Source organism: Accipiter gentilis, chromosome 35 (assembly GCF_929443795.1).
Source record: "Accipiter gentilis chromosome 35, bAccGen1.1, whole genome shotgun sequence".
In the NCBI taxonomy this organism is placed as follows: domain Eukaryota; kingdom Metazoa; phylum Chordata; class Aves; order Accipitriformes; family Accipitridae; genus Astur; species Astur gentilis.
In genome coordinates, this window is record NC_064914.1 from 9391992 (window position 1) to 9415161 (window position 23170).

Sequence of the window (23170 nt, forward strand, 5' to 3'; positions counted from 1 at the left end):
TGTGTCCTGCTACGTCCTCCTCTTGCCTCCTTTTTTTCCTTCTCCTGTGGCTGGCTGTTGCCTCGTCCTCCTGTTGCCTCGTCTGGCATCCTGTGGTCTCGCTTTCTGTTGCCTCTTGTTGCCTCCTCCTCCTCCTCTTCCTGCTACCTCCTTTTGCCTCCTCATGCTTTACCTCCTGTGTCCTGCTGTGTCCTCGTGTTGCCTCCGCCTCCTTGTGTTGCCTCCTCCTCCTCGTCCTCCTCTTGCCGAGACAAAGGTGACCTTTGTCTCGTGGTGCCTCTGCAAGGGTCCTCAGCAAAGCATGCATAGTTTATACAAAGTAATCAGGCTTGCCTAGTGAAGCTATGGATTAATGGTCCTCCTTAAAGGACAACGTCTCATGTTTAACCCTAAACTGAGCAGTATCACCATGGCTAGGCCATAACTCACACGTATGACTACACGTGGACTAAGCCCCAGATGAGAGCAGAAATTGTTGTTGCTAAGCCTGGGTGACAGAGCTGAGTGTGAGCCTCCCTGGTGTGAGCTGAGCGCATGAGTGCCCTGCCTGCTCCTGCCTTGGTGCTTTGGGAACTGGGGTGAAAGGGAAAGGCAGACTCGTGTAGTTACGGGACCTCTTGAGGTGTCCTGGGTTTGCTTTGCTCATTGCTCGTGTAACGTTTCCTCGGCTGTTCACTAGATAGGTGCACCGAGAGGCAAACCAGGCCATGACCTGGCTTTCCAATTGAAGGTTTCCTCTTGCAATAAAACGTGCTTCCGTTTTCTCGTGGGTAACAGCCTGAAAGATAGAAGCTGAAGCAGCGTGTGCCTGTTGTGCAAATAGGTAACAACAGATGGTTGTATTTGGTTGATCCTTAGTTGCTTCCTGCGTAGGAAAACTGTACGTTAATTTAATCTTTGTGTATAGGCAGGGCCTTGCTACTGTTACTGGGTAGGCAGCAAGTATGTGGATGTCCGGTCTTGTGCATGTTTGTAACTGATCTTTGTTGCTTCTTTTGATGAGGAAAGTCTTGCTGTGTACTCCCAAGGAATGAGAGAAATGCAAGGAACTGATGAAGAAAGAGCTGCCGATCCAGATGGGAGTGTTAGGTTTTACATTTTCTTGACTGTGTTCTAGCCAAAAGCCTTGTCTTAAACAACTGAGTGAGCTGGACAGCTGGGTATTTGTCATCCCTGCGCAATTCTGTATCGCTACAGCCTTTACCAGCCGTGGTGATGGACTGGGGACCTGTCCTGTAGTGAGGTCAAAGAGGGTATTCAGGAAAAAAAAGGGTACTTTTCCAAAACGCTTACTAGACAGAAGGCAACAGCTGCTGTAGACAGGTGGGAATACACAGGAACAGGCAGACTCGCTCAGAATGAGGAACAGTGATCTGGGTACAGCTGTAGCGTGACAGTGTTCACGGCCTTGAGCAGCACAGCAGGAATTTTGAGGCAGCATGGCCCGGGCAGGGGTGTGTGAAGAGCTCCACCGGAGCGTGGAGATGGGCAGGGGAGAGCACAGTGCTGTTGGTGTTGGTGCGCAGCAGGGCACAGTCAGTGGAGGCTGCTCTCGGGACGTACAATTAAGAGCTGTCGTCTTGGTACTCAGTGGGAAATAACACGTTCCCAAAATAACGAGACATGACTTGTGGTGCGCATGCATTCATGGTTTCCAAGTAGTCAGGCAACGATAAGAGCTATAGCCAATTAGCAGTCAACAGGAAAGGCAAGACTTCCTCTTCATAAAGGTGTTTATTTATCATAATATAATTTTATTTCTAATACAAAACTGTCACCATTCTAATAATAATTATCCACCTTTACAGTAATACTTACTCACCATTCATCAGCCTTCTCCATTTCTTTTTTCAGTCTTTACTTACACCAAACTGGATATAAAACGTAAACGCTGAAAAGTGCAGAAAATCCTGGACAGCCTTCGGCTTGTCCCAAGGCTCTCTTTCTCTGCAAGCCCAATAAAACAATGTCTAATTAGACTAGTGCATGCTAGGGCAGCAGGAGAGGATTAGTTTGGCCCATCGCTTCTTCACAGGAACATGGTGGGGAGGTTGTTTGTTTTTCTTACACAGGGACTGGAGGGGCTGGAGAATGCAAATACTGGTGTCCTTGATTTTGTGTGGATTGATGAGTTGTACATTGTGGTCACTCTTCCAAATCCAGGTCAAAGACGTACCAACAAGAGGCTGAATTTTGACATGCAGCATTGTCTCGAAAGGCACCTTGCGAGCGCCAGCCGATGCAAACGCTGCAGAAACCGGAGGACCCCTCCGAGAAAACTGCAGCTGGGGCGTTTGCTCAGCATTTCATGGTTGATCTTGTTGACTCCGTCTGGAGCAATCTTTGTGGGAGTGGCTGTTCCTCTGACCCACTTTAGAGAGGTTTATAAGGGTTTTTCTTCCTCTGTTTGCATGTGAACGTGGCAATGTAACGGGCCCAATAACTGTGACACACAACTGAACATCTTGTTTCTTGATGTTATGTACTAAAAGCACACCGAATTTATTTATTCCTTTGCATTTGTGGCTGGGCAGAGTGTTTCTGTTTTCAAACAATGCCAGTTTGAAAGCTAACGCTTCTGGTCATCTGTAGTGGGTTTTGGGTTTGGTTATGGTTGTTGTTTTTTTTTTCCTGAGAAGAGCTGCTTTCATATTCCTGTGAATTAAGTGTCTGATTAGCACAAATAGACCATGTAGGAGGAATCTGTATTGTAATCAATGTATTTGGGCTGGCCAGACAAAGAGGTCACAGTTCTGAGAGTCTTTCTGCATCCTTCTCGAGGATTAGGAGAGCAAGGCAGAAATGAGTAGACATGAGAAACTCAGGGTTACTGTTGCTTAACTCCAAAAAGCGATGTCTGATGTTGAGAGGGCTCTGGCCCAGCTCCAAAAGGTGAGGAAGGTCAGAAAATAGTCAAGAGTTAGAACTAGAAGCTAACCTCTCCTGAGAGATGCCATCTGGTTCTTGCAAAGGGAATCTCTCTTATAGCAAGGACGGGCATCCCTAATGATTGTAACAAAAGGCAAATGACTCCCAAGTTCCTGCCCTTCGTCCTTAGTACAGGAACACGTTTTCGTGCTTTCTTCTGGTCAAATTACTGAAGCTATCGAGACAGACTTCCTTCTGTGGCTGAGGGCAGGAGGAGATGGTGGAGAAGATGGAGATGATGGTTCTGGGGGGCACAGAGCTTGGATGCAAGTTACAAAATCTTGGAATAGAAAAAGTTTGGCGTAACGGTATGTGTGCAACGCTAGCTGCAACAGTATCTTCATCTGCAGTGGTACCTGCCTCTGCAGTGGTATCTGCATGTGCAGTGGCCTTTGCCTCTGCCATGGTATCTTAATCTGTAACGGTACCTGCATCTGAGCTGGTAGTTGCAATGGTGTCTGCATTTGCAGTGGCATCTGCGTGGGTCTGCAGGTTACAAGTTAGAAAATCCTGGAAGATAAGCTGTTCTGCCTAATATTCTTGGCTTCTTTTAATTAATTATTTTTCTTTTTTTATGCTGCCTGGCCAGGACAAAAAAGCCATGGACAGGGTCTTTGTGGATTCAGAGAGGAGGTGTCATTTTGACTAGAACTTCAGATTGCCCGAGGTTTCTTCCTTTCCACTTTTACAGTCCAATACACCCGAGTGCTCTGGCTGCTCTGTTGCCTAGAGCCTGGGGCAGCAGGACCCGCTGACCAGTAACACTGGCTTGCCCCTGCTTTTACTGTTTTATATATTGCCAGGCTCACACTCGTCCCCCCGCTGCTGAGGAAGCGGTGTCTCTGCAGAAAGCAAGTGCCGAGTGCGTTCTCCAGCGAGGTCTGGAGATGCAGAGGCTGCGGTTGCTGGCGGCTCCTTCTCCCCTTCTGCAAGAGGGTCAGGAAAACACGAGTCAGGTCCGTGTTAAAACCGTTTGAGTGTCAGAGGCAATGCATGGATCGTTCTGGTCCCTCTCCACTAAGTGCAGCGTGGGCTGTGAGTGAGCGTGTTGCGGTGATCAGGAGGGTATTTTCTTCATGACAGAGGTGACAGTGCCTCCTTTCCATGGGGGCCTCAACCCACGAATCACCAGCAGCAGGTTTCTGTAGCAGCGCTGTGCCCACTTTGCCCCAGCTCTGAGCTCCTCAGCCCCTTGGGGAAGCAGGAGGAGGGCAGGGACTGTGAGAACCAGAGGCAGAGGACAGAGGCAAGCAAGAGGGTGGTGCGGTGGCAGGTGACATTGCTGGGGTATGGTGAGGTCACTGGTGTGGGAGGAAGCTGATGGGTCAGAAGCAGCAGGCGGCACTGAGGTGCTCCCTGCACCGCTGCAGAACGTCCTGCGCCGCCCATCACCTCCCGGGAGGCACTGGGAGGGTGTCGCAGAGGGTGACGCGCAGCAGAAACGAGGGCAGGGGAGACTGAGGAGGGGACAGAGAGGTGTCTGGGCTGAAGCAAGGGGAGGAGAGGGGCTTTGTGCATCCTTCGTTTGTCCTCTGTGTTTCTCAAGACGCAAATCGGGAAGGAGATGTTGAGGGCAGTGGGCCAAAAATGTAATTCGGTGCAATTCCCCAAGTTGAGGCTGCTTTGCCCGTGAGAGGGAAATGGTCTAAAAATGGTCTACCAAATCCAGTGCAGCAGCAGCCGCCCGCGGGCGGCCCAGCTCCAGCCCTGCCATCTGAAGGCCAAAGCTGGGAAAAAGAGGTAGAAGGAGGAAGAAGGGGCAGCAGGTCAGCACCGAGTGGAGGCCCCCTGCTCAAAGCAGGGTCAGCGAGAGCGGGTGGCCCTCATGCGTGTCCAGACGGGCCTGCAGGTGGGCCCTGGGGCGGCTGGGCAGTGGCGTGGCAAGACGATGATGCAACAATGCGGTGGTGCAGCAACGTGATGATGCAGCAATGCAGTGATGCAACAATGTGCAACTGCTCTATATAAGCGCTTGCTGGAAGACCGGCTGTGGTGGCCACAGCTGGGTGCCTCTGGAGCGAGAGGTGCCAGCGCAGGGTCGCAGCTCCAGGAGAGCTCTTGGAAGGAGCCATGGAGCACCGTCTCACTGCTGGCGTCCGAAACGTGGACGCACTGCTGAGCGTAGTGGGGAAGGGGGGAAAGGTGAGCAGTGTGCCGATGGAGAGTGCTCAGGCCGGGAGCCTGGGACATGGCTGGGGAGCTGGGAGGGATCCCAAGGTGGTCGGGCTGGGGAGAGTTTGCAGGGAGTCCTGCCTCTCTGCCCAGCCTGGCTTACGGCTAAGCAGGTGGCAGGGCTTGCTGCGAAAGGACGCAGACGTGGGTTGAGGGAGGGTCGGGAGTTGCGGGGACGGGGGCGAGGAAGGAGAGAGCAGCTCTTGCCTGGGCCGCTCTGGGCGCTCCCCTTGGTTGGAGTCTTCCGAGAGCCTTTCTTGCAGCTGCCGTGCAGGAGGCTTATATGGAGATAGTGCCTGAGTGCCCATGAGTGTCTCCCTCTTTCTAGCTCGGGAACAGGAGACAGCCACTGGCAGAAGGAGGTCCTGGGCTGCTGGACCTCCCCCTTGGGGTCAAGATCCCTGTGCACGCGGGCTCCAAGCCTGTCTTCTGCAGGACAAAGCTGGGGGAAAAGGTAAAGGAAGTAGAAAGGGGTAGAAGAGCTCTCCTCTTTTACGGGGTCCCCGTCATTCAGAGAAGTCCTTGTGGCTGCCTGTTCTACAGTGGGCGCCACAGCCCTTCAATCTGGCAGCGCTGGGGAGTAGAGGGAAGCTCCTGGCTCCCTGGTGCAGAGACAAAGAGGAGGACTGGCAAGGTCTGCAGTTCTTTCTGCTGGCCTAAGATGCCTACTTTGCTGGTGGGCTTTGTCTTCTCTCCCCCAGCCCAGCCCAGCCTAGCTCAGCCCAGCCTGACCCCACAGCCCGGCTGTGGTGTCCTCTGTGGCTTCAGAAGGATGGAGGAGAGTGTTGGTCCTCAAAGGACCTTTACTTTTTCACAAGTACCGCCTGGCACCCCTTTGCTGCTCTCTCATTCCTCCTTCATAGTGTGCAAAATCTCTCTCACAGCTTCACCAGCCCTCTGGCTATTTCAATCTGGGAGATCCATACTGCCGCCTGCTGAGCACCGACTACAACAGCCTGCATGACCCGCATCTGCGGGCCTACCACAAACGCAAGGACAACCTGCAGAGGCTGAAGAGAGAGGGTTACGTCACCAGTGACGGCAGAGTAGGTTTGGGTATCGGGCTGATAAAAACAGTCCTCATCAAGCGGGGTTCCCAGAGCGCTTGCTGCAGCCGCCTGTTGCTGGCGGAGGGCACAGGGCTGTGGGGCTGCTTTCCCTGGGAGCAGAAGTAGCGCCAGCGTCCCTCTGGCAATTCCCACTGCTGCTCTTCTCCGGCTGCCCCGCGCTGCCTGAGCGTCAAGGAGGCAGCCGGTGCGAGGCCCGGTGCTGAGGCGAGGAGCACCGCTCGGCCCTGGCTGGGGGGGAGTCAGGGGCCCCGCCACTGGGTAGGGGAGCGGAGGGGAGGGGAGGGGAGGGGAGGGTGTGCAGAGGAGCATCTCCCCTCCCGCCGCTGGGTTTGGGCTGTTTTGGGGAAGGCAGCCTACGGAGCTGGCTTGAGAGTTCTCGGGGGATTTCTCCCCTCGTCTCTCCATAGGTGGTTTGCACTCTGAAGGAGTTCAATGAGTACAGGCAATATCTGACCACGCTCAAGCTGGAGGCAGAGAAAACATTCATGCGAGAGGAGGTAGGCAAAGCGGAGTGTTCGTGGGCACCGGTCAGCGGCACGGTGCCGAGGGCTGGGGCTTTACTTGCAGCATGTCGGGGAGGGGAGGCGGTCAGTGCAGAAGAGGTGAGGGCTGTGCTGCTGGGCCGGGTCTTGTGGCAGGGAAAGGAGTACCGGGCTGCGAGCTGAGCTAGCGCAGGGTGCAGGGGTGGGCATGGGCGGGACAGCCACGTGCAAGCACGCGGAGTCCCGAGGGAAGCATTTCTTTTCTGCCCTCGTCGCGTGGCTGAAGCGGATCGCTGTCCTGGGTCCGCGGGGTGCCTCAGCGTGCAGGGGCGTGAGCGCTTGTCCAGGCAACAGCAAGCCACAACCCAATGTCACCTTTCAGAAAAAGCTTCAGCAAGACCTGGCCCAATCAGAGGATGCCTCCAAACTGCCGGGAGGGACTGACGTTTCTCACCCGCAAGAGTGGCTGCCGCAGGAGCAAAGACAGAGTTTGCCAGGTGGAGAGAGGAAGAGGAGGCAGAGGTAAGAAAAGGCCAAGTAACACTTGCTCTTCAAGGGGGCCTCTGGTCCCTGAGAGAAGTGCTGGAGCCTCCTGTTGGAGTAAACAAAGGCCAGTGGTGGAAGGAGCTGGTGCGGGCTGCAGTCACGTTGGCGCAGTCTGTGTTTGGAGCCTTGCACAGGCAGGAGGACTACTGGAGCAAAGTAACCAGGAGCAGGGTGATGGGAGTGGCCGAGCAGAAAATGGCCTGGGCAAGACGGTCAGAGGTGCTCCTTCTCAGCTGCCTTCCTTTCTTTTGACAGGCATCTGACTGTGACCAAGAAGCCGATGGAAAGACTGGAGGCTCTTGAAAAAGAGCAACGCCTCCTCCAGCAGGCCAAGTGCCAGCAGCAGCAGCAGCTGGGAAAGAGGAGGCAGCCAGGCATGCAGAGCAGCTCCGACAAGTCCGCTCTCAAAGGAAGGCCGGTGAGTAGGAGCCGGGTGGATGCTGGGGGCTGCCTCTGCTGTGCAGCAGCACGTTGGTACCTGGTACTCGGGAGAGGACGCTGCCACACACACAGAGCTGCTCAGGGCTTGCGAAGGGTGCTTGGTCACTGAGGAGGTGGTGCCTGGCCAGTGTGCGACGTGTCCTTGTTTGAGGGTGGCTGTCGGAGACTAAGAAGCGGTTGCTTGCCTTCCTGTGTCTCAGACACGAGGCACTAGCCCTTTCTGACACAGAAGTGTGCCTGGGCGCTCTCAGTGGCCACTTCTGAGCAGGGTCTCACACATTTAGCACAAACCTGCTGCACTAGTGGCCGCACGGTCCATGGTGCTGGTTTCGCGCCTGGTTGAAAAAGTCTTGGTTTCGTCCAAAGACTTCTGCATCCAAAGATGCAGTGTCCCTGAACCTGACAGTGCCGGTGCTTGGCCATTCGTGGGTTGGTTTTCTCTTCCAGGAGGTCTTTGATGAGCTTAGCGGAGAGCCTGCTGTTGCCCAGTCCTCGTTAGCGGGGGTCCCGTTAAACATTGCCCGGCTCCATCCCTTGCAACAGCCACTTGGGAAGCATTTCTGGATAGTGTGGGGTGCTATCCATGCTGGGGTGAAGGGTTAAACTCCTTCTGCCGTGGCAGTCAGGCTGTCAAGCTGCAAAAGAGCAAATGACAATTTCCGGCTGCTGCCTGGCTCTGTGCTTGACTCGCAATTTCTTCCCCACTTTGCACGAGGCTGGCAGCCCGCGGTGGACCTTCAGGCTGCCTCCTGTCCCAAGGACATTTCCTTGGGCTGGCAGACAACAGCCATGTGCCTCAAGAAGAAGGATCGTTTTCTTTTCTGCTCTCAGAACAGCCGTTCCTGGCATTCGGCCCTGAAAAGGGGCAAACAGGGCACCCTGATAGAGGGCAGCTGGGACCCGTGGCAGAAGAGCCTGGTCCAGTACCTTCGACAGCTTTCTCTCTGCTATTGGTTCTGAGGTCCAGGGGGGCTACAGTGCCCTTTGCTCTAAGCAAAATGGCACCTGCTTGATTCTGAGAGGTGCCCCTAACACTTGGCTCCTGGCCGCAGGAGACCAGAAACCTCGGTGTGCCAGGTGGCCTACAGAGAAACCAGAGTTTTTCCAGCTTGACTGCTAGGGACTCGTCTGGGCAGGGGTCCTGTGAGGAGGAAGAGGAAAGCAAAGGGAGGTGAAGGAACCCATTCACTCATTAACTGCTCCTCCTTTTAGTCTGCAGCGTGTGCCGGAGAAGAAGTGCCTAACAGCATACAGCCTACGGTGCTGCGGGCTACGCTGGCAGAAGACCAGGAGCTTAAAGAGGTGGCTGAGACCGTGGTCCAGGAGGTGCTGGAGCGGGTGAAGGCGCTGGATCAGTCCGTCCGCGTCTTAAGGAAGGCTCCCCATGAGGTCCGTGGAAGGCTGTTTGCCAGTGCCAGAAGGCCAAAGCCTTTGGACACTTCTGCGGATCGCCGGGACAAGATCAGACTGGTGGCTCAAGAGATTGTGGCGAACGTGTTGGAGAGCTTTGGGGAGCACTTGGTGCCCAGCACGTCTGAGGCAGCCGAGCCTGGGCCAGCAGGCAGGCAGAAGCTGTCAGAGCTTGTTGCGGGAAGAACCAGCCGAGCAGGCAAATCTGGAGAAGAGAGATGGAGGGAGGCGGAACTAGCATCTTCCGACAGAGCATCTTCACAGTCTTCTATCGACAAAAGGACGAAAGAGGCTGTTGAAAGTGTTAGCTCCACCTTGTCATCCTTTGTAGCTTCTCAGTTTGAACAGGACTTCCGCTGTCAGTTTTCTGAGATCCTGAAGATTCAAGGAGTGACAGAAGGACAAGGACCAGCCAGAGCATCGGAACGGCAGATCCCAGAAGCAAGCAAGAGAGCAAAGGTGCCTGTGTTGCAACCACTGCAAAAGGCTGCTGATGTCTCACGAGTGAGTTGTGAGATTGCCAAGGAGAGCATCCAAAACGCCATCTCCAGAGTTCAGCAGCTGGATGCTGAATTGATCGGGTATGCCAAAACCATTGTCCTTGAAATTCTTGAAACGGTGAGGAAGAAGTTAGAGGAAGAAAGGAAGTCCAAGCAAAAATCGGAGAAGCTTCAACCAAGGGAAGTCTTGCCACCTCTCAGCCTCCCTGCAATAGTCACGCCTTCGGAGGAAGCGGGACAACTCAAAGAGGAGAGCTCACGTACTCTCCTCCCACCTCTCCGCCGAGGTGCTGCGCAAGGTGCTCGCCAGACAGCAGAAGGCCTTCAGGAGTCCAGGGATTCCACCTCCGGAGCCACAGCAAGGTCTTCAGTGCCTGCACTGGAAACTCTGCGTATACTCCGGCCAGGGAGCACCGCAGACACCCTTCCCCCCACGGGCCCCCAGTTTCCAAGAGAGCCCATGCCTCCAGCGGGTCCCAAGCGCCCTACCCAGGCAGGAGCACGGCACAGACCAGTGCGTTTAAAGCTTCTCCCGGAGGAGCCTGTGCAGCCCGAGTCATTGAAGAGGGCGGTAGCTGGGAGCCTTGTGGAGGATGTCCTGAGGAGGTGTGTGGCTCCAGGGCCACAGAGCCCCCAGGCAGCTCCCCCAGGCAGAGAATAAAGAGTTTGCTCCCAAGGGCTTGCTTGTGCCTACATTTATTGATGCCAGGCCATACTGTGTCTGGGTGTTTTCCCTGCAAAGTTTTCCCTCGTCTTCCTCCCTCCTACAGCCTCGGTCAGGCCAAGACCCAGTTCTACAGGGAATCTTAAGTAGGGACGAGAAAAGGAGTCAATGTTTCTGCCTTGTTTAGAAAGCTTTGTGGCTGGGCTATTGGAGGGGCTGGTCCAGCTCTGCAAAGCTGTACTCATGCCTTCTGTGAGTCCCATAGGTGGGCGCTGTTGAAGGCTGCGCCTTGTTCTGTGCATTTATTCTCTCGTCCCCTCACGACCTCCTGATGGGCCTTGGGGTTCCTACCCAGGCCCGTTGGTGGTCCTGTGTCGCGGTAGAGATGGACACGACAAGTAACAGATCATGCAAAATGGCTCCTTTATTGTTCTAACACACCTTTTTATCCCCTACTTCAGAGTATGTGTTAGTATATGATTGGTTTAGTTAGTAACGGTTCTTCTTATCGCTATCTTGTTTTTGTACCACTCTTCTCGGATCTTCCCAGACTTTCAAGGATACACTACAAGCTGCTCAAGGTCGCGCTGTTCTCGAACTGTCAGGCATTTCGTAGACCCGTTGCATCCCCCGACAGTCCTGTCTGTGTCGCAACAAGGGACTGGCCTTCAAAGTGAGGCTTTGGGCCCTAAGAGAAGGGTTTGGAGCATAAAAATGAGGGTTTGGAAACTCAGGATGTGGCTTGGACCCTGAAAACGACTGGCTGGATCCTAAAAATGAGGCTTTGGAGACTGAAAATGGGAGTTCGGCAACTAAAAAAGTGGCCTTGGGCTCTAAAAAGGAGACTTTGCCAACTGCAGGGGAGCCTGTGGACCCTCAAAATGAGGGTTTGGAGCCTGAAATGGGGCTCTGGAAGCCAAAACTAAGACTTTGGGAAGGGAAAACGAGGCTTTCTGCCCTGTAAGTGTAACTTTGGAGCCTAAAAGCGTGGCTTTGTGCCTTAAAGCTGAGGGTTTAAACCCTCCAAGTGAAACTGTGGGCCCTAAAGAACAGCTATGGGTCATAAAAGGCCAAAAGGTTTGGACCAGAACAATGAGGACTTTGGCCCTCCAGATGAGGCTTTGGGCACTAAAAATGGTGGGGGAGATGCTACACGTGACCCTTTGGGCTCTGCAAAGGAGGGGAACCTATTGGTGTCGATAGGGCCCCAAGACATGAGGCTTTGGTCCCAAAGAGAGGGCTTGGGTCACTCCAGGGGAGGCCCTCAGCTGTTAAAAGAGGCCTTTGGACTCTCCAATGGAGGGTTTGGGCCCTAAGAGTGGGGCTTTGGAAATGAAACTGAGGCTTTGAACCCTGCATTAGGTTTTGTGCCTTCAAGGGATGCTTCAGTACCAAAAACGAGGGCTTTGCGCCCTAGAAATGGGTCTTTGGAAGCTCCAAATGAGGGGTTGTGTGTTAAACAAGTGAGGCTTTATACCCCAGATGAGGAGCTTGGCCTCTAAAATGAGGCTTTGGGCCCTCCAATTGAATATTTGGACCCTCAAAATGAGGCCTTGGGCTCTCCCTAGTTGCAGACTGGATCCTAAAACTGAGCCTATGGTCCCTGGAAAGGAGGCTCTCTTCCCTGAAAAGGAGGCTTTGGAAGGTAAAGAATGAGGCTTGGGGCTCTAACGGTGGGGTTTGTGCTGTAAAAGGAAGGTTTGGACTTTGAAAATGGGTATTTGGGCCCTTGCAATGAGGCTTCAGGACCCTAAAAATGAAGGGGTGGATTGTGGAAACGATTCTTTGGACCCCGAAAATGAGGCATTGGGCCCTAAAACTGAGGTTCGGAGCCTCAAAATTTGAGTTTAGAAACAAGGTTGTGGAGCCTGAAATGGGGCTCTGGAGTTTATAAATAAAGCTTTGGACCATCAAAATGAGGATTTGTTCACAAAAAAGAAGGGTTGGGACGCGAAAAGGAGTATTTGGACAGTCAAAACAAGGCTTCGGGACAGAAAAATATGTACTTGGGCCTTATAAACGAAGCTGTGTACTCTAAAAAGTGGCCTTCAGTCCTAAAGCGTTCAGTCTTCTATTGGGATGCTCCCTGTGGGACAGGAGGACAATTGCTTTGAGCTGCCTCTATTTCAGAAAGGATTACCTACATTTGCCTTCCATCTGAAATACTGCTTAGTGCAACTTGTTGGGTTGTTTGTTTTTTTTTAAATTGGGGAAGTGTGTGTGAACAGCTGAGTGCTAGTATACAGTGAATTACCTTCCCCTGCTGAGAGTCAATGGGTTTAGGAATAAAAATACCCGTTTTGTATTACAAAAATTGGTTCCCTTGAAGATGCAAGTGCTAACTGATGGACTCCTGGCTGACAAAATCTCTTCCCAGCCTGCTTAAACATTAAACAGCCTTCACAGTGGCGTTCAGATGATCTCGTGTGATTTCTTGCAATTAATCATGGTTGACTGAAGCATACCACTAAAGCATAGTAATGTGTTTTGGTTGTTAAAAAGTAGTAGGAGGAGTTCATGGAGACATCTTCTGTGTCGGGTTTCAATGAGTTCAAGCTATTGTTGTGTCCGGTTGAGAGTTTCTGATGTTATTTTTCCCTCTTTCGGAGGGGGGTGAACATGCCCATCTCACCCTCCAGGAGCAAGGATGCCATGTCCGAGTTCAAGCCCATGCCACCCTCAAAGCTTGCGTCCTGGAGTTGAGCGTGGAGGGGCATCACCCCGCGAAGGTTTGGTGTGTTGTAGCAGTCGGTGCTGTGAGGTCTGGCAGGTGGGTGGCAGTGGGGTGGAAGCAGCTGTTGGGGGTTCTGTCATTTGCATAGCCCAGCCCCTCCCCCCCCCGCATGCTTCAGAATGTTGGGGTCCCTGTGGCAGTTTTTGAATGGTCCCTCCCAGTTGGGTCAACGGACCCAGCGCAGCTAGAAGATCCCGTTGGAGCTCCTCTCTCTGGCATAAATCCCTCGGCGTTTGGGCTTGAGAAGAGGTAAAGTTGGAATCTGCAGATCTCCTTAGGTGACCTTCAGGAGCTGTGGGCTGTGGGTGGGGACTGGCTCTCTGTCTCTGGTCCAGCGACTGGTGTCATTGCTCATAGGAGGAGCTTTACCAGGCGAATCTGCCGTTTCCCTTCTTCTGGGGGTTACGGGAGCCGTTTTGGAGGTGAGGGAGATGTGAATTCCCGGTCTTGAGCCAACCTGGATGGAGCAGAGGTGGACTGTGATTTGTCTGACCTCAACAGTGTATCTGTAACGCAGTTGCAATCGTCTCTGCCTGCACAACTGGCATGAGGTCCTGTTTTATTTTAAAGGAGACGTAGTGAATAAAATCAGTGAATCTAATGGGCGGTCTTTCTGACCAAATATATAAATGTTTATTTAGGATAAGATAAACGGTCCCTTGAAGCACTGGTTACACGGACTTAACTCTGTGTTGCCTAAAAATGGGACCAAGTTTGGCTCGGCTGTGGGCGTCTACATTAGAGACATCCACGTTTAGTCAGATGAATCACACCCCAGTCTCCTGTGTTCCTCATCAGGTCTCTGGCAACTCTGCTGTTAGCCCTTACTGAAGCCAAGTACAGTCTCTCATTGATTGATAGATTGATTTTAACAGAAAGGAAAGTCAGTCTTAGACATTTGGTTGCGGAAGAAAGTTTGTGTTTGAAGATCGTGCTTGGATCTTTGAGTAGGTCTAATTAGATGCCTTTTCCTCTTTGCTTCATCCCTGATAAGCTTAGGCACTCTCTGTTTGTCCTGTTTCGGAGGACCACTGCCCAAGGCGCGTAGCATTGCACAGGGAGATGCTGCATCTCATTTTGCACTGTGAGTCTTGTTAAGTCATCAGGAATGAAGTACTTTTAGGAGATAAGCTAACTAAATTGCACTCAAGTGAAAAAAGTGCTCTATAACTCCTGAGAAATAATACTGGATTATAATGAAAATAGAAGTATTTTGAGCAAAAGATGCTTAAAAAGTTAGGTAAAAATGAAGAGCACAGTGCAATTTTTTTAGTTTGGATTTTTATATATTTTTTATTTAAAGTTTGAATGTAAACAAATCTGGTTGAATTGATGTGGAAAAGATGCTCAAATTGACAAGTATTTCTTTCAAACAAGAATAAGCAAAGTAGCAGCTAGAGAGAGTGTTTTGGCTTTAAAGTGTTTTGTATTTGTGAATCCAAATCTCCAAGCTGCTGGGCAGGGTGAGACCTGTGCTAGCCAATTCATCTTTTAGCTCCAAGTGCCTTTTGATAGAGATGCAGGTCTCCTGGGGATTGTGGGGACGTGCTCCTGCATCTGGAAAAGATGGCTGAGTTCCTGGTGTCAGAAGGGCACTGGGGTTTAGAGGTCAGAGTTGAGGCAGGTATGGAAGATGGCAATAGCTGTGATCTTTAGTGCAAAAAATTTATTTTTGTATATTCAAGCAGGTTTTTTTCTCTCCTCTGCTAATCCAGTGTGGAATATGAGCCAATAAAGAGAAACCGACGCTGTACACGCTGGACACACTTAAGTATTTGTTTTAAAATAGGTGTGAGGTCAAGCTAGAACGTGCTTTGCAATTGGTGTATTTACTGCAGCAAATTTTCTGCTCTTCCTGGCCGTCTTCTGTGGTTTTCAGCCTGCTTCACCTCCACAGAAAGAGATACCGTGCGTATGAAAGAGGCCGTTATGCGTCTTCCCTTAGGAGATGTTTTTTTGTGCTCTGCTCTTGAGTTACGATCTGAAGTATTTATGCCAACATTTCAAATAGCTTTTGGATTCCCTGGCTAAAGTATTCTGAACCTACCCCAGCTACATGTTACAATGCACAAGTCCCACCAACCATCAGTTTTTATTTCATGTCATTTGTCATGAAGTAACACACATTGCAGCCAGAATGCTGTGTTGCTGTTCCATGTTTTTTTTTACAGTAGTTTTCCAGCTGTATTCCTCGTCCCCATGATAAAGAGTGTTGCCAGTATTTCTTTTTATCTTAGAATACACATGGTAAGGATGGTTGCTGGATGTCTCATCCTTTTTAAGGCTGTGAAGGCATGCTCTGACAAGGCCTTTTCCCAGACCCAGGTATTCAGGGATGCAAGGTGTGCCTATCCCCATCAGCTCTGTGAAGGATGTAAGAGAGATTGTGCGCCTGAAGGTTGAATGATGCTTCTGTGTTAGAAGCTGAATTTCCACAAGCAAAAAACAGCTTCCCCGACTCTTTAAGCTGTGTGTCCTTTTAATGCTGCAAAAATGTAAATAATGATCCTTGCGTACATCTTTCTCAATTAAATGTACAGTGGATGTCTTCTCGTTCAGCTAGTCTGGAGCTTAAAAAGCAGCTTAAAAATACTGGACAGGGTAATTTTTGGTGGACATGGCCAGAGCCTGCTTGGAAGAAAATTGGATTGGTTACACCAGTCTTTATGTGAGGCCCAAAGAGAGCCTAAGGTTTTGAGTGCCCTAGAATGCTCTTTTCAAGTAGGTTAACAGGCACATATACACCCTGTAATGACGTAAGGACTCCCCAGAACATCTTCAGGACAGCTATATTTTATGCAAGCCCCTGTTTTCATGCAACCTCAGCTAGCGTTGTGCTGCTCTTTGCAGGATCGGGTGAGCGGTGTTGTCTTTGGCTGTGTGGGCTTAAATGTGTTTCTAATGTGCGTGTCAAATAATTGCCTGTTAAACAGACTGCCAGTGTGGCTGAAGCCAGTGCTTCCGAAGAAGGTGAAATAAAAGCTTTGAAGATAGGGTCCTGCTGCGAATACGATCCAGTCAAGTAAGTGTTGATTGTGTCCCATCTGATCTTTGCAGATCGTGGAAAAATTGCAGAGATGTTTGTTTTAACGAGAGAGACACATGCCTACCTCTTTGGTTTTCTCCCCCAAACCATTTAGTTACCTGAAGAAACCCTTGGGTCCGCTCCGCCATCATCTACTTGCTTTCACTGCGGAAAACGTGGCCACTACATAAAGAACTGCCCGACAAATGGGGTAAGATTGTGGGGGACTTGGTGTTACTTAGTTTTTAATTGTTTTACCTTGGCAGTTACGTAACAAATACATGAATCCTCATATTAAGAATTGTTTCTGTTGGGGTGAAATGCAGAGGCTGTATGGCAATGTTGCAAAGGCCTTCAAAATTCCAGGGGAAGCTGGAATTAGAAGTGTGAAATTTTCTTTTTCCTAGCTCGTAGACATTCAATATATCCATAGGTCTTTCTGGGTGAACACTCGTGCATGTTTTTATATCTTTCAGTATTAGTGGAAATGTTTCTGTTTTCCACTCTTTTTAATGGCAGTTCACAGTTTTTATTATTTTGTACAAAACCAAGACATTTCTCTCTGCCCCATCTATTGAATATTTGCGTGTTTTAATTGCACTAAGTCCCTGGTTGAGTATTGATGCCATTTAACCGTAGTCACTGAAAGCTCATTTTGCTTCTGTTTTATGTTTCAAAGGCTTCTTGCCAAGTCTAACAGATGGCTGTTGGACTGAGATTTCCTCCCCCTCTGACTTTTCTGAAATCCCATGTGTGAAACAGGCTGAAGTTTTCCTGTTGCTATACAGTGAGAAAATACTGCCGTGTGCTGACAGGAGTGGCTCTTTTAAAATGACCGTGGTAGCACTTCTGGTTTTCCGTCCTGGATCTCCTTTTGTAGAAGCTGTAACATCGACTTCTTGCTTTTATAAAATGTAATTGCTCGGAGACTAACGTTATGCTGAGCCTGCAATTTACATGTATCCTCTGGCAAAGGAGAGGTGGGATTCATTTCACCTGCTTTCTAGCTGTGAAAAGATTAATTTTCTAGTCTGAGCTTCTTTCTTAGTTGCTCCAATGAATGGGAGAGTTCTGCAGAAGGAAGATTGTTCCTCCCTCCCTCTTCTAGTGTTGTGGCTATAGAAAAGTAGTTTAAACTAAGCGCCTACCTTTTAGGAGGCTCATGTGGAGCGAGAAGAATTCCATCTCTTCTCTTGCTTTGAGAAAATGCAAAGCTTGGAAAAGTTTTTCTCTACCCATCTTTAACTCGTTTCTTTTTCCTTCCCCACCCCTCCTCCAGGGAAGCTTATGCTAGAGGAAGGATGGAGAAGCCTCCCTTTTTACCAGAGGAGCCGTCCTCTTCTTCCTCCTCCTCCTCCTCCTCCTCCTCTTCCTCCACCTCAGATGCTCCCGTTCCAGATGAGTTGTCATGTCTCATCTGTAAGGACATAATGACTGATGCAGCTGTTATTCCCTGCTGTGGCAACAGTTATTGTGACAAATGTAAGTGTTACGCCCGTGTTTGTTAATTCTAAACATCACATCTGATTTTCTGAAAGCAGAAAGAGGAGGGAACAAAATTACTTTGCTACCAGTTCTATTTTATGCTGAAGTATACCCTGGACAGGAAAGGGCCAGGAAGCCTTTTCCCCTTTTTAGGTATCTAGTTAAGTCTTCTTTACAAGCGGAAGGACGAGTATGAGGAGAGTGGCTAATTGTGCAGGGGATTACAGTATTAGATGCTGAATGCTTTTAGTTGGTCCACAGCCCTTTGTCTCCTACAATATTATATAGCCGACTCTGGTGACTTACAGTGGTCTGCAACAAAGAGATAGTTAGGCATTTAATCCACATTCTTCTCCACGGGAGAGTTGGTTAAAACCTTCAGCACTCGAACCTCCTAATGGTTTTTTGAACCTATTAATGAGGTTTTTTTGAAACATGTTTTGTTCATTAACCTTGAGGTTGGGGACTTCTCGCTGTGCTAGATAGTGGGGAAAAAGACTAGCTGCAACATCAAGACACAGCCTATGCTACATCTGCAGATGTTCCAATGGTGAAATACAAAACTGTATAGTTATTTGCTGCATACTAGAAATTTTTTACACTATTGAACATTTATAGCTTCATGCTCTCAGTTCAAGACTATATTCACCTATTAATCATAGACATGTCTTTATGATTGGTGAGAACCCCCAAAACTTCCTTAGTTTGGCTAAATACTGTTTTGATTATTCTAATTCTTTGCAGGTATTAGAACAGCATTACTGGAATCTGAGGAACATATATGCCCAACGTGTCAGGAGACAGATGTTTCACCTGATGCTTTAATTCCCAACAAGTGCATACGCCAGGTAACATGACGACTTTTACATAAAGTGCTTGTAAGAAAAGGCTCTTTGTAAAAAGCGGAAAGGGAAGAAAATATTAATTTATATCTCCTTAAGCAAGGCGTAATTGAATAAGGCTAAATTGACTTTTCAAATGCACTGTTTGCTGCTGTCACAGAAGCTTACGACTCTTTAGAGATGATCTGGCAAATTCCGGTCCCGCTCTTACTGAACACAATTGCCTCGCTTTCACATTTGGCGTTAACGCTGAAGTACTTGAAAAACAGGTCCTCTGAGCTACCAGTCATTAGTATCAGTGTTCAGTGCGACGTGTTCATACATCTGTATGTTGGTTTCTTTGAGGATTGATGGCATTTACAGGAATACACGAGTAATTTTCCTCTGTGAAGGCTTCTGTTCGTATATCTGCTGAAGTTTCATCGTAGCTTCTTGTAAATGCTTTTCTGCCTCTAGGCTGTGAACAACTTCAAAAATGGAACTGGCTACACAAAAAAGCTCCATCAGCAGATTCAGCAGCAGCAGCAGCAGCAGCCGCCACCGCCTCCACCACCACCCAAGACTGTCAGACCTCCCGCTGTTCTGGTGAGTGCCGCTGAACCATCTACATCTTCCTCTCTGTCAGTCAGCAGTTTGTTGGAAGAGAAGGTAAGCTTTATTTCAGCATATGCAGTGATTCTTATATTGTAGTAGAGCTTCTTTTCCAACTGTCTGCGTTTATTCACAAGGGCTGTCGGCTTCCTGTGCGAAGACAAGCAGCATTAGCAAGTCGTCTGGGCCCCCAAGGACAGTCAATACCCACCACTGGTAAGGAACTGTAACTTTAGAATTCCTTTCAAAACATTATCTTCAGATAAACTGCATGGGATTTTTTGCTTTTTCCTCTCTCCACTTCAAAAGGTCATCTGGGGAGAGGTAGTACAATTGGCTCAGCAGGTGGCAGACCAGGCTGGGAACTGTAAGTATTGTATAGAAATTCAACGTATTACTACTTGTAAGCTGTTAAACGAGGCTGTAGCACTTGACTTCTGCAACGACTGATTCATAGTGAAGTACGTATGCACAGATAGTTGTGGAGAATACAAGTGGTCGTTAATTTTTCAATGGCCTAATTTGAACTGGCTTTAACAAAGGGGATCTGTGCTTGCAGTGAAATTATTTAAAATAAACCTCCAGTGCCTGATTGAGAAGAGGACTCTGACAAAGGAAGTCTTTTTGAGGAAACCAGAATTACCTATCAAAATTAAATACAGTTAAAGGATCAAGTGGAAAGGCACCCTTTTGCTTCCTGGCTGAACAGGACTGTAGAAATTGATTTCCCAGTAGGAGTCAGCCTCCACATTCTTTTTTTCTAACAACTTAGTTGATGCTGATTGAGCAAATTCTTGGAAAAGTCAACACTGTTCTGTTATGACCATTTTGAATGTCTTCAATGTAGTCAGCCCAAATAGCCAAGCTGCTTTCTCTCAGTTGGCGAGAGAGGAGTCTGTTTTATCTGTGACTGCAGGGTCAGGTCAGTCCTTCCTTTTAGTATATATGTGTTCTAGATAGGTAGATTGTAAGGGTGCCCTGTGTTTATAAAATCTTAAGATAAATCAAAACAAACCCCAGGATCCATCCCACAGATTGTCTAAAATCTCCAATTGAGTAAGCAGGAGAATAACAAGTCAGGGACAAGAGCAGGCCAAATACATCATGGTGAGGCAACGACGTAGGAAGCGTACGTGGAAGAAGATGAAAGAAGTTTGGGAGAAGATGAGTTACTATCTGTGCAGTACTTTGCAGATCAGAAGTGTGAAGAAGTGTGGGCACATGCAAGATGGGAGTCTCTTTTAAGCCTGGGCAGCCTCCATCCACAGTCGCAAAGCTGAGTCTGAGGAGAGCAGACTGAGGGAAGTGTTGGGGGTGAGGATGTGGAAGGCAAGTAGGAGGGTCAAGAAATGAGTGTAGTCTCAAATGAACAGAGAGCAGGGAGAAAAAGGCTTCAGTTGAGAACAAGAAGTGCTTGCCACCACACTCCCGCTTCATTGGCTTTCCTTCTGTATTTGTTATGAAAATGGTATCATAAGAAGGAAAATACTCATTAGGAATATTTTGACTTATGAAGTGGAAGTTGACATACCCGTAAAGAAGACAAGGCAAATTAGGTCAGGGCCTAGTTACACTTGAAAGTAAACAGCCGTTCTGACTGGGGAGAGTAGTTCATAGGACTACAGTCCTAATACCACCCCCCCACCCCCGCCAGCTTTTTGGAAAACGCCTAGAAAAAAAAGTTTGAAAAATGAGCTCATAGAGAAGGGGGGTGGGGGAGCCCACTAGGTGACTAAAAGCTACGTCTGTAGTTGGACAAAGCTACTCTGCGAGAGAGAAATCCATCTTCCCTCAGTGGCAGAGTAAAGGCAACAATTAGAAATAAGGAGTTGTAATAAGCTATCTTTTTAAAATCAAGTGTTGAGGCTGTCCTTTGAACATTTTCTCATCCCATTCCAGCCAAAGTGGGTCAGATACCTTAAATAGTTCTAAGCGTCTCTTGACTAACCCAGCTAAGATTTGAAGCCGTCCATTTGTGAAGTAGGAAAATAGCCGGTTTGAATAATGCCATCATTAATCCCTGTAGCCTTAGGGTCTGGATATGGACTCTTGGACAAGCATGATGAGTTGTAGAGACCTTTTTAATGGGTGTCCCCCTTTTGCTACTAGTGTTTCTGTAGAGACCCTTGATCCATTAAGTACAGTTCTTACCTCCGGTGCCCCTCCTTTCTCTCTCCTGGTTTCAGCTGGTAATGCTCTGCCTGACTGGGCAGTGAGCTAGCGAAAGCAGATTTGAGCACCTTCTACAAGCAGAGCTTAACTTGTGCTGCTCTGCGTGCTGATGTACATCTCTTGGATTTAGATTAAACCAGATGTATGTAGAGTTAAGCCTCTGAGCTATAAAAATGGAACGCTGTGTTAAGAGCACAAGGCTCTGCTAGCAACGTTAGCTGCAGATTGGTTGATGTTTTCCTTCATCCTCTTCCATAGACAAAACCAAGGTAATGCTGAATTTACTGCAACAACTCTGTTTAACAGACCACTTTGTCCCTGCTCTGCAATCAACTCTAATGTCCTTTCAGAATCAGTAGAAGCACAGCCAATACATTGAACTAAAAGAAGCCAGTGTTAAATTGTCTTGTTTAATGTGATCGGGAAGCTGATGGGAATAACCTTAAGTCAAAAGTGCTGTGAAACTGAAATGGGTCCAAAAAAACTTGTGCTGTACATAGTGTCGCCCTTAGTGGATTTCAAACCTTTTCATTTCCTGGCGATCAGTTCCAACTGTCTAGCGCAATGCAAATAAGCTGTCTTCAGATAGTAGCAACTTGGATCTTTTCTTATATCCACAAGTGTTTTTTAAAGAAGTTGCTTCTAAGTTAGGTCAAGTTATCTAAAAACCATAAGCAGGATCTTTCTTCCCTCATTTATATTAATGCTGGGCAAAAGGGCAAAAGCTGATTTGGAAACCTGTAAGTGGAAGGGTGTTTTGCAGTAAGGTGGTGGTTGTTGTTTTGTTGGGTTTTGTTTTTCTCTTTTGTGGAGTCTTCAGTATTTTATTTTCTCCCCCAGTACTCCTAGGCTGCAGAACCAGCCTCCAAGGCACTATGGAATGACTTCTGCAATTAGCTTGGCTCCTCCTACGGATAGAGATTCCATTCATACTCAGAAGCTGCTTGAAGCGATGAAAGCATTGGGGGTATTTGAAGAGGAGGAAGAACTGCATCACAGGTATAACAAGACTGTAAAATTTGTTAATGTCCTGGGGTTTTTTTAGGGCAAACTTAACATGAGTTTTCTTTACAGGCTGGTCGTTCTTGGCAGACTGAATAACTTGGTCAAAGAATGGATTTCAGAACTTGGTGAGAGCCAGGTAAGGTTTTTTGATAGGTTCTTATCAAAACAGCTGAAGCCTTTTTGTTTCTTTCAAAGGCGATACTACTAGGATTTATGCTGAAGTTCAACATTTAACTTCCTTCTTAAGTATCAAGGAGATCTGTAGTAAAAGCCATTGAAATAATGTATAAAAGATCCTTTAGATGAAGACCTTCAAGTCCTTGGGGCACTGAATAAGTTTGTGAAGTGGCTCTGTCAGTTGACTTGTAGCGGTTAACAAAGCTGAAACAAGACATTGTGGGGGGAGACAGATGGTAACAGGGCAGTCAACTTGCCCCAGACAGCCTACAGCACTCAATCTAGTTTGAAATTATTACTCTAGACTTGCCTTTGGTATGGCTCTTAGATGGTGTTCATTTATGTGGGTCTGCTGCAGGGAAGACTGATAATAGGTCTTTGTTTAAACTGATGAAGCGACTGCTACATTACCTACCTTTTTTGTTGTTGTTGTTGTTTGTGAGTTGCCAGCACTCCCTTCAGAAAAACAGAGTCAGTCTATTAGACTAACAGCTCGGTATGGGAGGGAGAAGACATTGTTTATGGAAGCTGCTGTAGTCTTTCTAAGTAACTTCTATGCTAGTTAAACTTGCACGTAGGTCAACGTGTATCTTCTGTTCTCCAGAAAACTCTTTCTCTTCTACCCACAGAATCTTCCCCCTTCAGTAGTAGCAAATGTTGGTGGCAAAATATTTACGTTTGGTTCTTACAGGCTTGGAGTACACACTAAAGGTAAACTTTTGGTGTCTGGTCATAGTTGTAATGTTTGAAAGTGTCTTCCAACAGTAACAGAACAAATGGCATCTCTTTGCAGGTGCTGACATAGACGTGGCTTGTGTTGCTCCTAGACATGTAGAAAGATCGGATTTCTTTCAGTCGTTCTTTGAAAAACTGAAACGTCAGGAGGAAATAAAAAACCTAAGAGTAAGCAAGCTCTCTCCTTGATA

General features: G+C 48.5%; 2 protein-coding genes across 2 annotated transcripts in view; one reads left to right on the forward strand and one right to left on the reverse strand.

Moving 5' to 3' along the window:
* The first annotated feature begins 4876 nt into the window (after positions 1-4876).
* Positions 4877-9764, forward strand: LOC126034616 (fibrous sheath-interacting protein 2-like). The gene is made up of 8 exons (XM_049792542.1): positions 4877-5070; positions 5429-5554; positions 5985-6146; positions 6578-6667; positions 7035-7174; positions 7454-7616; positions 8852-9407; positions 9751-9764. The coding sequence occupies exons 1-8, from the start codon at positions 4999-5001 to the stop codon at positions 9762-9764; spliced, it is 1323 nt and encodes a 440-aa protein (XP_049648499.1). The 5' UTR covers positions 4877-4998.
* A 1040-nt stretch (positions 9765-10804) lies between these two features.
* Positions 10805-23170, reverse strand: part of LOC126034693 (electroneutral sodium bicarbonate exchanger 1-like) — a 112525-nt gene continuing 100159 nt past the window's right edge. The window contains exon 6 of the mRNA XM_049792662.1: positions 10805-10901. Coding sequence (XP_049648619.1) covers positions 10815-10901 — 87 coding nt within the window. The 3' untranslated portion in view covers positions 10805-10814. The remainder of the gene's footprint in view (positions 10902-23170) is intronic.

What these genes read in the sequence shown, in the direction of transcription:
- LOC126034616 (XM_049792542.1), top strand. Translation starts at nt 4,999, where the DNA reads ATGGAGCACCGTCTCACTGCTGGCGTCCGAAACGTGGACGCACTGCTG. An exon ending in ACGTCACCAGTGACGGCAGA is followed by an intron (nt 6,147 to 6,577) that starts GTAGGTTTGGGT and finishes GTCTCTCCATAG; the next exon opens with GTGGTTTGCACTCTGAAGGA. An exon ending in GAGAGGAAGAGGAGGCAGAG is followed by an intron (nt 7,175 to 7,453) that starts GTAAGAAAAGGC and finishes TTCTTTTGACAG; the next exon opens with GCATCTGACTGTGACCAAGA.